This window comes from Chelonoidis abingdonii, chromosome 6 (genome assembly GCF_003597395.2).
Source record: "Chelonoidis abingdonii isolate Lonesome George chromosome 6, CheloAbing_2.0, whole genome shotgun sequence".
In the NCBI taxonomy this organism is placed as follows: Eukaryota; Metazoa; Chordata; order Testudines; family Testudinidae; genus Chelonoidis; species Chelonoidis abingdonii.
In genome coordinates this window covers 91,102,902-91,115,374 of record NC_133774.1, presented here as the reverse complement: position 1 = coordinate 91,115,374, position 12,473 = coordinate 91,102,902, and the positions used below count along the sequence as shown (strand labels likewise).

Genomic DNA, 12,473 nt, shown 5'->3' with positions numbered 1-12,473 from the left:
GGCACCAGTTTAATAATCTCGCCTAGGGCACCATAAATCCTAAGGACCCCCCTGTCCCCTTCCCTGTGTGGTTCCTCCCTCGCCCAGCTCACCCCTAGCCTGTCTCCCTTCTCTGTGCACTCTCCAGCCTGGCTTGTTTCTCCCTGCCCCTTCCTGGTGCCCCCCCCCCTAGTCCCACCCCAGTGCACACTCCCTTACCCCATCTGGCCCCTGTGCCCTCAGTCCCACTGCCCTGCCCCACCCCTTTCCTGTGCCCCATCCTGAGCAGCTCCTCCACCCTTTCTCTGTGTCTCTGCCCAGTCCAGGCTCCCCCCAGCACCTCCGCCTTGCCTTTGTCATTCCAGCCCGGCTCCATGTTGGGCTCCTCTGCCCTGTGCCCCCTTGTCCTGCTTCTCCTGGCCATCCCCACCTACGACTTGTGCTTCTGCCTGCTCCACCCCCTAGTTCAGTGGTCCCCAAACTTTTCACAGTTGTGCTCCCCCTTACTCCTGTCTGCGCCCCCCCGGGAGTTAGGGCCAGGAGCGGAGTCGTGGCTCCTGGGGGGGAGGGAGGGTCATGGATAGAGGTAAGGAACCCAAGGTAGGGGTTGAGTCTGGGGCCAGGAGCCATTGCCAGGGGCTGCAGCTAGGGGTGAGGGTTATGCTGGGTGTCGGGGCAAGGTTGGGGCCAGAGCCAGGAGCAGAGCTGTGGCCAGGAGCTGAGACTGGGTGTGAGGCTGGGGCTGCAGCTGGGGGTGGGGCTGCAACAGAGCAGGGGCCGTAGTGAGGCTTGGTGGTGCTCTCTTCCTGGCCCTTGTGGAGGCTGGCCTGGGATCCCCAGTGCCCTCTCAAATGTTTCTCCATGTCCTCTACAACTTGGAGATCACTGCTCTAGTGCATAAAATGGTCAACTTGCTCCTAATATGATGGCTTCTATACATGTAATATTTATGAGGCAGAAATGGGATTTTTTTTTTTTCTAAATTGTCATGTCCAACATTTTGGATCAAATGAAATGTGCAATTGCTTCGGTGCCACTTTTAGGCACCTAAAGTCAAAGTATTTTTAATTAAGTTGCTTTAAATTCTTTAAAAAGGTGTTACTGGTTTGTGTATTGTAAATGCCATATGCTTTCCAAAGCAAGATCACTTGGGAGGATTACATTTTTTATTAAAATAGCAGTACATTGGAAACGTCTGTGCTTTTGAATCGTATTATTTCTTGCTTTATTACTTTCTATTTTGTACTTGGAAAACACATCCTTTATATTGCTCTGAAAGGATATATTGATACCATCAATTATTGTGCTCTGAGAGTCTATGGAGAAATAAGAAATATGCTTTGGTTTGGAAGGATTTTGTATAATCTTTGTCTTGCCTTCTATATCGGTTAAGATAGTTTGTTTAAAAAACAGTGACAAGTGTCTCTTCTTGCTTGTACATGTGACTTTAGCTAGTATAATCCAAAATGGATTTGGTTTTCCTATGGCATTTACCCACACAAAGAAGAACATATTAGTTCCCCAAAAATGTGATCCATCTGAGGGAAACCATTGCTGGCACAGGATATATCAGTATCTGCACCAGAAAACAATAATAAAAGATTGCCAAGCATGAGAGATTCTTATAATGTACAATACTGACAAATATTTTAGGAGAGATTCACAAAAGCTGATGAATAATAAAGGTTTAAATATGTGTACGTATCCATGTAGTTAAAATTTACATACATTTTAACTCAGATCCTTTTGTTCTGGTTGTATATAAAAATAATTGTGAATTTCTAGGAAATTGTCTGTCTTTCTAGATTAGTGAATAAAAAACCACATCCTTTTAAAAAGTATAAGTTGTCACTTCTTTCTTTTAATACCTTACTAAAGAAAATGCTTACTAAAATAAATTCAGGCAGGTTTTTGGATTTCTGGTTTCTGAAGTGTAAATTTTTATGGGATAAGAAGCTTTAAAAAACTTAATATCTCAATTTAAGGCGATATTCTCCCTTTCTAGTCCACATTGTAGACCTTTACTGTGAATTCTATGTATAAAATGAGTACAGAACTCCCACTGTATTACTGGAATTTGTGTGTAATATGAGTTTGGGAAATTCAGCGGAGATCCCTAGTCTGATTTGGGGAGATTTTGCACTTGGATTGGTTGTTGGTATCTAGTAAACATAACAGGTGGTTTCTTCATCTGTAGTTCAAAGATCTATTTCTAAGTTATCCTGTGTGTGCCTTTGGCTTCACTAGTCCTTGTTTTAGAGCTTTTTACAATAATTAGAATGGATAAGCCAACCACAGGGTTAGCCACACAAACTCCATTAACGTCAGAGGGAGTTGTGTGTCTAAATCCCCGATAGGCTTTAAAAATCTCAACCATGTAGTTCATGAAACATGTTCATGAATTAACTTAGAATCATAAAAACATCCATACAGACAATATTTTCCTCTAATCATGCTAGATAGCAAATAAACATCTAGAGATCTACTTAGATATGAACTGTTATAATTTTCAGTGGGTCAAGATAGCTACCAAGTAGAAAATGTCATTAAAGGCTGCTTTATTCACTAAAACTCCCACAATATTTTTATTATAGTCACTTTTTTGGGGAGGTCTCTGTGAGCTAAGATCAAGTGTGAGTAGTCTTTTGGCTTATCCAAGGCCGTGATCAAGTGTCTTGATGTTTTTGGTCTTTTAGCCTCAAGATGAAAACCTTGTCTTTGTCTCTGGGACCTTGAAGTAAAAATATTATCTAAGTTCTATCTTCTCTTATCAGTTTAATATCAAAGCTAGGAAATATACATTAAAATTAAAGACTGTATAAAAATTAACAACTTCATGCTAAATCTGAATACTTCAAGCATCTTGCTGATCTAGGTACTTGTGTAGCCATTATCACTATGGAATCTGAGTTAATTTCTGTAACTCAAATGTAGTGGCCTAAAGGTAGAAAGTATTTGTATGTGTTATACAAAACCAGTGGTTTTCAAACTTTTTTTCTGGGGACCCAGTTGAAGAAAATTGTTGATCCCTGCCAGCCAATGGAGCTGGGGATGAGGGGCTGGGGCAGAGGCGTGGGGTGTGGGGGTGAGGCTGCGGGGTGGGATCGAGAATCAGGGGTTCAGGGTGTTGGAGGGGGCTCAGGGCTAGGGTAGGGGTTTGGGGTGCGGAAGGGGATCAGGGCCTGGGGGTGGAGCCAGGGATGAGGGGTTTGGGGTTCAGAAAGGGGTTCTGGCTTTTGGGGGGAGTGGGTTCGGGGCTGGGGCAGGGCGTTGGGGTGCAGGGGAGGTGTGGGCTGTAGCGAGGGATACGGGCTCTGTTGTGAGGACAGGGATGAAGGGTTGGGGGCAGGAGCGGGTTCGGGGCTGGGGCAGGGGATTGGGGTGCGGACTTATCTCCAGTGGCTCCCGGTCAGCAGACCAGCCGGGTTGCAGAGGGAGGTTTCCTGCCTGTTCTGGCACCACAGACTGCGCTGCGCGCCAGAAGTGGCCAGCAGCAGGTCCGGCTCCTAGGCAGAGGTGTGGAAGTGGCTTCACGTGACTCTCGCCTGCAAGCACCGCATTTCACCTCCCCCAATTTTGATTGGCTGGATCCCGGCCAATGGGAGTGTGGAGCCAGTGCTCAGGAGGGGGCAGCGCATGGAGTACTGTGGCCCCCCTGCGTAGAAGCCAGACCTGCTGCTGGCCACTTCCCGGGTGCAGCACAGTTTTGGAAAAGGTAGGCACTAGCCTGCCTTAGCTGGGCAGTACCGCCAACGGGACTTTCAACGTTCTGGTTGGTGGTGCTGACCAGAGCAAGGTGACCTCGTACCTTACATGCTGCGACCCAGTAGCAGGTCGCAACTCACTGTTTGGAAAACACTGTTATGCACTATAATGCAGTGGTCCCCAACGCGGCGCCTGCGGGGGCATCTCGCATCCTGGCCCCCAGGAGAGCACCCACTGAAATGCCACCGAATTTCAGCAGCATTTCGGCGGGGATGCCTCTTGATGACTACGTTTGTTGGTGACAAGTGATGTCATCGAGAGACATTGCTCCCGAATTTCGGCGGGGGGGCAAACGTAAAACAATCACCATATTTCCGTACCCACAAGAAGACTGCTTTAAAATTGCAGAACGACAGAGCGATAAGGGGAAATTTGGCAATGATAAATGTGAAGTTCCTACATCCAGGGAAAGGAAATGACTAACTAGGGTACAAAATGAGTGGGAAGAGGTATAACAAAGCAGTCATAGCCATCACACTAAAGCCAGTTTAATTTTCATTTTGTCTCCCTAATACTGTCCATTTTCATGAAGTGAATGCTATAGTGGTCAGAGGAAAAGGTATTGAATTGGACTTTAGTGAGGAAGTGGTGGACCACAAGAGCTTGTCTTTTTTTTTTTTTAAGAGTTGTCTACAATAAGAAAATATTTCAGATCTATTGCTTTGGAGTACCTACCTCATAGCCATCTGTGTGGCTTAATTAAGAATTCTAGGGCTTCTATTTTTACAAATTTTCAGTGCTTACTTTTGGCTATCTTTGAATTGTACTTGTACAGATATAAGCAAAAAAAAAGTTGTTCAGAAATTAAATAAACCAAAAGATTAAAACATGCTTATTTTTTTACAAAAAAATTTCACACACTGCATACCCAAACAAAACCACTTACAACTTGCTTTGTGCATGCCCAAGAAGTGAACCACAGAGAACGTGAAATGAAAGTGATTATAGACTAATATAGCAAATAGTGAGAATTGGATCTGGGTTCTGTTGAAAGTCTGGCTTGTTTGTTTTTTTGTGGTGTTGTAGCATCTAGGAGCTTACAATCTAAGTAGAGTTTTTAAATAAATTTTACTACTTTCTGGTTGCTTGCTTGTTTTCTCTCTTCCCACTGTTTGCCTGTTAAATTCAAATCTTGGAAAATTGCTTTGTATTGATCATGGGTTTTCTGTTTAGCTAGAAACCAGGCATGAAATTCTGGCCCACTTGAAATTAATGCCAAAACTCCCACTGAATTTATAGGGCCAGAATTTCACTTCAGATTTTTGATAATCGATGACTGGCAAGTGCTTGGAGCAGCTGTTATGAAGATTGGTATAGAAACATAATGCATTATAAATTATTTGTCCTCTGTTATACAATGTATCAGTGCTTTCTCTGTAATTAATACACAGGATCATCTAAATTCTCAGGCTTTTGCTGTTATTACCAGGCCACAGAATGTCTTTATACAGCATGCTATAATCTCATCTTGACATATGTATTCTCTGTATATACATATTGTTTACACAAGTGTAGTTATTGTATGTCACTGTGTAAAATTTGGGCTGTTACAGGAAATAACAAAGCTGAGGCAAAACATTTGTTCCATTTCTCCTTGACTGTTTATGATGAACCAAACCATAAGTGATAATGTTTTGCTTTTTATACCACTCAGATTTGTTGTAAGCACAGGTATTATGTAGCTCTCTTGTACTGATCCTCTTTACAAACATTTTATATAGTTTCCACATCAATTTTAACTTTACTACATAATTCTCTGTGGATGTCCAATGGACAAAACTTTACTGAAATTAATGTAGCTGTGCCTGTTTACGTAAGCAGAAAATTTGGCCCTGTACCTGAAATATTATTTACACATATCTAAGACCTATAAACTAAGTACTATATAACAAAATCATCTGTGTTCAGAGAGTCTCGCAGGATGCCAGGAACTGTAAAATGCATATAGGTACAATAACACAATACATTTCTTGCTTGAGTCTTTCCATTCTTGTATCTGGAAATTCTAGAGGCACTGTAAGAAAATCTAGCCTCTGCCTGTTAGTGATCCAGGTCCCCCTTAACACATGAAAAAGTCTCCAGAGCAACGGGGATCTTTTAGGAACTAAGGTCATCAGAACTTTGTAGGTGAGGAGGAAAATCTACCATGAATGTGTGCCATATTGTGGCCCATACCTGAGAAACCATTCCCCCACGCGGCTAATATCTTCAAATACTGACTGTCTCAAACTTCCCATTTTTGAGCAATTTAACTGAGAAGCTTGCTGAAGCTTGACTCTAACTCCACCTATATACAGTTAATGTTCTGGACTCCTCCCATTTAAGCTCCACGCCAGTACATTGGTGCTGTTGTTATTGGACGATCCTTTCATGACTGGACAAGAAGCAGATACTCCTATTTATATTGCTGGACCTCTCTGCTGTATTTGATATTATCAAACATGGAATTCTGTGGTCAGTTTTCAGAGTTGTCCAGTGGTTAGCAGAACTATGCTGATGTGGCTTCATTCATTCCTCTCAGACTTCACATAGAGAGTTATGATGGACACCTTGTCCTCCACCTCCAGAAGTGTTACTTGTGGAATCCTACTAGGATAAATTCCCTTCCCTGTCTTTCTTGTGTGCATGCTCTCTCTCCTGCTTTTTTTTTCTGTCTCTGAAGCACCCAAGGCATGTTGAGGCAGTATGGAATGAAATGCCAGCAATATGCTGATGGCATACAGCTTTGTATCACTTTCATATCAGATACAGAGAGCATCACCCTGCACCTGTCTGATGGCTGATAGCAGCAAGTGGTTGAAGAGGAGCTAGTAGAAGCTGAATATCTGAATAGATGTGGTGGTGATGGTGAGGAAAAGGAAGCACTTTAAAGAAGTCACCCTGTCTTAACAATGAGGGTGTCCGCCCTCAAATTTTCAAGGAATTCCACAGCCTTGCTTCTGGATAACTTAATCACATAAGTAAAAAAATGCCCTTTTTCATGTATGGCTGGAATGAGGAGACCACCACCTCCTGTCAAAGCCAAACATAACCTCAGTGATCCACAGATATGTGACCTTGAGAGTTGATTGTTGTAATTCTCTGAACATCAGGATGTTACCAAAAACCCGCAAAAAAGCTACCTTTTGGTTCAGAATGTAGCAGCCTGTCTCTGTGTAAAACAAGCTAGCATGAGGACATCACCCCAGTGCTCTGTCTTCACCATCTCCCAGTTAAATACCGGGTCAAGTTTAACGTTTCAGTTCTGCTCATCAGAATCCCAGGGTTGTCTCAAGTTACTTGAGGGACCACCTCACTCTGTGGGATCATGCCTTCCAATGGCATCCACATTCCCCTGGAAAAAGTGAAGTGTCCTTGAGAGAGAGTCATGCACAGAAAACAGTGCTTTCTCTATGATTGGCCCATGTAGCTGGAACTAACCCATGGAAGATATCAGGATGACTCTGAATCTCCTCATCTTCAGAACAAAATGTAGAACCTATTTCTTTGACCAGACTTCCTACAATAGCATCATATTTAAAAAACCAAAGACCCATATATACCAAATAAACTAAAGCCAGTCCTTGAGAGGAAGATGGAGACTGTGGTGGTGGGGATGGGGAAGGGGAAGAGAGAGAGTTTTAATGTGTACACTTTATAATTTTTGGAAGATGCTCAAACCCTTGCTCAAGTGATGGAGAGGGGCAAGACAAAAGCAATATACATTCACCTTATTTACTTATAAGAGGAACTATTATTATATTAAATTTTGATTATAAGAGCATATATAGAACTCTAAGATTTTTGAGATGTGTAATAATATATGTCAACCTCAATTAACAGAAACCTCTTAACCTAAATCTCTACGTTTTTCTTTGCTTCATTGAAACATGTGACCACCTTGCATCTGAGATTTTATGTCCTAAAATAATAATTTTTGTAAAAATGATTTAAATTGATTTAATTTTCATTCAAATGAACTTTACACATACTTTAATTGAGTTTTACTGGTACAGTGCTTTGGTTCCTCCTAACCTTGCTGTGTGTAACAACTAATTACATAGTTATAAATCCTCTAATTAAACATTACCTTTTGTTTGTGTGCACTGAACTACAATGTTAGTTTTACTATTGTAGGATTTTCTATGGTTCATATCACCACAGTATCTGAGAATTTCAGAGGCATTAATACGTTCATCATAATGTCCCTGTGAGCTAGGTATTATCATTCTCACATTATAGGTGGAGAATTGAGGTACAGAGATTAAGATACTTGCCAAAAGTCGTCCAGAAAGTTTGTGGTAGAGTCAGGAACAAAACCCAGATTATGTGAGTCCCAATGTAGTCCATTAATCATAAAATCAGTATTGGCACAATAGCATATAGAACCTTTTGTCTTTCATGGTTGTATTTGGAGTAGGCTTCAAGCCAAGGTACTGTACAAAGAAAGTGATCACAGCTCTGGTAGCTCTCCTACAATTCATAAACAAGGACCATCCTCCATACTTCTGGATGTGTCTGTGGCATTTGTTATCAATATTGACTAAATACGCTTGTTCTGTCTCTAATATTCTGTTTATTTTTAAATAGAAGACACTTCGTATTATGGTAATGTATCTAGTTAAACAGATCAAACTAGGGTGGGGTAAAATGTTGAAGCCAATTTGGCTTCAACATCGAGCCAGATTTGCATTGGAATTGACTTGTGTAGGTCCCTATACTTGTACAAAGGTGTATTTATTTCATTGTGACTCTGCATGGGCTTAAGAGTCTGCTAGCGGATTCCATGCAAGTTTGAGTTCTAAAAGAGCTAAATGTACATATAGCTTGCCTGAGTGGGTAACTAAGATGGTGTGCAGCACGATAACTGTTTGCAAATATTTGAAGCATGTGATAATCGAGGAGGGTACAAGAGGCTGTAACTAGCAGTAATGGAATTAAATGAGAGAAAAGCAGGGAAAACTTCTCCCATGTGGAAATACTTGCAGGAGGGAGTTTGGGAAAGGAAATTCAGTGAGGAATTTTGAGTGTCCTCCTAAATGTTCTCTGAGCATGGAGTTAGATGTAGTTACACCCAGTGTAAAATGAGCTGCCGTTCCATCCTCCCAGCTCTTTGTAATTACTTGGATCCTCTGAAGGAAAAGGCCTTATGTGTTAACTTTGGGTTCCATGGCATGATAAAAGGTCCGTGTTAAAGGGGATCATGAGACATGCAATCAGGGCTTCCACTTGCTCTAGCTGTCCCCCAAACACCCCTTGGCCAGGGGAGAAGGCCCAATGCTATGATACCTTGTTTTCTGGGTAATTTTCCTGGTGGTAGTATGGGGCGCAATGTAGTCCCTTCTTGGCCTTCCCCTTCCCCTTGGGATACCAATCTAACAGAGAGAGTACTCCACGGGCTCCCACAAAAGAGGGAAGGAGTAATAGAGAAATCTGATCCTGACCGCTATTTTGCACAGACAGTGGGAGATCCACATACAAATCTCTTTGAGATGTTCTAGTGAGGTATATACGGCTGTGAAACAATATCCCAAGGGATGCCTCAACACTTCAGATATAAAAATAAACTGGACAGATGTTATTGAGAACATTCCTACATTGGTAGAGAATGGGCTAGTTGTCCTAATGGTTCCCCACCTTCTCTAATTTCTAATCCTCAAAATATTTTATTTATTTAGTTCAATTTTTAAAAGACTGAGTAATAGAGATGTAAAGTAGTAATCTTTGATATGAAAACAAAGCTAACCACCAAATAAATTTTGACAAATAAGACTAGAATGCTCACAAATGCAGAGCTCATTCTGAGCAAGCCTACCCTAGAGAAGCTGCACTAAGAGTTTGAGCCGAGGTTTTCAATTTCTTGTCTCTAATGTTTATTACTATATATTCAAAAAATGGACAGAAATAGAACATGCTAGAAAATATTCAGTTACAACAAAGAAAACATCAGTGAGCTAAATGATTTTGTACAATTTGAATGTTGTCTCAATCACTATATTGTAAAAACAAAATATGTATTGGTTCAAAACTTTCATGAAGAACTTCTGTCTTTTGTTGCTACAGATGTTGATGCATTTTATGTTTTTCTTCCTTGAATTGGTATTTGCATATTTTCCAGTGAGAAGACCTTTTGTTTGCCATAAGAAGGCTATTATCCAGAATGTTAATGGATTTCCAGCTTTTAAGAGGTAATGATATACCTTGAGTATCTAACTATACATTTGAAAAATCTCCATGAGCCAATCTCAAAGGAATACTTAGAATGCACTCCTGGTAAATTGGCTCATTTTCTTGTAATTTACTAGAAGTGCTGATATGCAAGCGGTTGTAATATAAAAAGTACATTAATCCCTGGAGTTACATTGTGTATATTAAATTATTACTCTCAAAGTATAAAACATACGAGGCCATTTAGCCGTCTTTCATACTTGGTTACTTAGAATCACAGTAGAAAAATAATCTCCATCATTTCAAGCAAGAAATTTATAAATGATATGTTTAGCATCTTAAAAACAAGATATGCTGTAATAAAGTAAGTTTTTGATCTTGCATAAAAACTTGTAGTTTTCAAAGGGTTGCCAGTGAAAAGAAAGTGCTGTTAAGGAAGCTATATCATTAAAGCCATTTCCTTTAGTTAACAAACTAATATTTTGAGAAATCTGTTCACTTGGACATCTTCTGTGATTGTCATATAGATTAGACTGCTTGCTGTTCTAGCTGCCAGATCTTGAAATCTTTTCTTAAGGAATATGCTCATACCTCAGTATAAACAAAGGAATTCATTATTTGACCATAGAAATTGTAATAACTACAGCACAGGTATTTGTATTAACTTCTAGATACATCCATTCAGAACACTTGTTTAAAATGTTCTTTGATTGTTTTCCCTTCTACAGAGTAAGAGCGAAGTGGTGGAACTGCAACTCACTACACTAACTTATATGAACCAACCGTATTTATGCCACTGGGAGGCTGAAAGTCCTGGAAACATGTTGTGTAAGAAATGACAGAGAATTTGCAAAGCCTTTGCCTAGCAAATTGGAACATGGAGATGAAGCTAGATCCTGCTAAGGATGACCTACCCCTAATGGCCAACACACGCCACATGCTCGTAAAGCATTATGTATTGGACTTAGATGTGGATTTTAAAAGCCAAGTTATTGAAGGCACCATAGTTCTCTTTTTTGAGCCTGGGAGCAGATGCAAAAAAGGAGGCAGTGCTGGGGAAGAAGCCTGCCTTTCACAGTCATATGAAACATGCAAAATTAGGGCATCTGAACCTTGTCACAGTCCTGTGACAAATGTAAGTGCCCGCTCATCTAAAACAGAATATAATGATTTTGCAGTCTGTGCTAAAGGTGAAAAAGATACTTCTGATAAAAATGGTAACCATAGCAACGGGGAACAGGCTTCTGGGATTTCTAGTTCAAAGAACTGCTATGACATAGAGAATCATGGGAGTGAAGATTTTTTGCTGGTATTGGACTGCTGTGATTTATCTGTGTTAAAGGTCGAGGAGGTAGATGTTGCTGCTGTGCCAGGTATTGAAAAATTTACAAGGTCTGCCAAGCTAACTGATGCTGAAGAGCTGAGAAATCTTAGGAATCAGATTGTACATGAACTTGTGACTTTACCTGCAGATCATTGGAGGGAACAGCTATACTATTACACCCGCTGCAGCCAGGCGCCTGGTTGTGGAGAGCTACTGTTTTCCACTGGCCCTTGGAGCCTGATGATAAGGAAAGCAGAGGTTCAAGCACCAAGAGACTTCCCTCATGCAATAAGGATATGGTACAAAACAAAGCCAGAGGGAAGATCAGTTACATGGACCACAGACCAGAGTAGCAGGTATGTAACTATTGGCTCTACAGCTGTACACGTGTTCATTTTATACGTGGAGAGAGAAGAATTCAGAGTGATGCATTAAATGGGAGTAATTATGCAAAGAAGATAAACATTCATTTTCACTGCTTTCTTTTCATCCTTAGTCTGAATTCTACTGGATTACAGTAAAGCAGGCAAACTGAAGGGCAGACAAAACCCTAACAAGATTACATTCCTTAATCCTAGATCAAATGATTGCCTTTATTTAGTTTGCATGTTCAGGGCTGGAAGTAATGGATTGGGTTGCGTGTCGGGTAAGGTGTATGTGTCGGGGGGGGGCGAGAGGGGAGGGGTAGAGAGTGGGTTGAGGTAGTTGTGGAGAAAGAAAATATAAATGAAAGATACTTTCGCTTTAGTATTCTGGGTTGATTTTCCTTCCTAGCATAAGAAACTGATCATATAATATAACAATTGGTATTTGTAATACTGAATAGAATATCTCACAAACTAACCTTTTGTCATTTACTAATTCTGTATTGTGTTTATAGTTAGAATCTTTTCCTGTTTAGTCTCTCTTAACCAACTTTTAAAATCTCCTTTGTGCATAAAATAAAATACATTGCTGATGGCAAGTAAATTGTGAGTTGCAATTTGAGTGGAGGGTTGGTTATTGTATAGCATTGTAAATATATATGATATAGAGCATTTAAAGTTAGGTTTACAGTCACATGAACTGTAACTTCATTGGGTCATGATATTTAAATTGGATTTCAATAGCTTATTGGATTCCTCAGTGGAGATAGTTGAGAAATAACAACAAATCTACTGTGCCATCACGTTTGACAGTGTTAGGGAACCAGGTTCCGTAAACTCTTGTCACTCTTCCACAAAACAGAAACTGAGCTGTCATTCAGTCTCAGCCACGC

At 40.7% G+C, this 12,473-nt stretch overlaps 1 protein-coding gene across 12 annotated transcripts in view; it reads left to right on the top strand.

Moving 5' to 3' along the window:
- AOPEP (aminopeptidase O (putative)) overlaps window positions 1-12,473 on the top strand; it is a 346,149-nt gene that overhangs the window by 41,620 nt on the left and 292,056 nt on the right. For 9 of the 12 annotated variants that reach the window (XM_075067225.1, XM_075067228.1, XM_075067224.1 and 6 more), the window contains one exon: window positions 10,620-11,571. The exons of 1 other annotated variant lie outside the window; for it this stretch is intronic. In XM_075067225.1, the coding sequence (XP_074923326.1) occupies window positions 10,727-11,571 (845 nt within the window). In that variant the 5' untranslated portion in view covers window positions 10,620-10,726. Of the gene's footprint in view, window positions 1-9,941; window positions 9,997-10,619; window positions 11,572-12,473 lie in introns of those variants that run through there. 2 more of the 12 variants (XM_075067226.1, XM_075067230.1) reach the window with 2 other exon arrangements.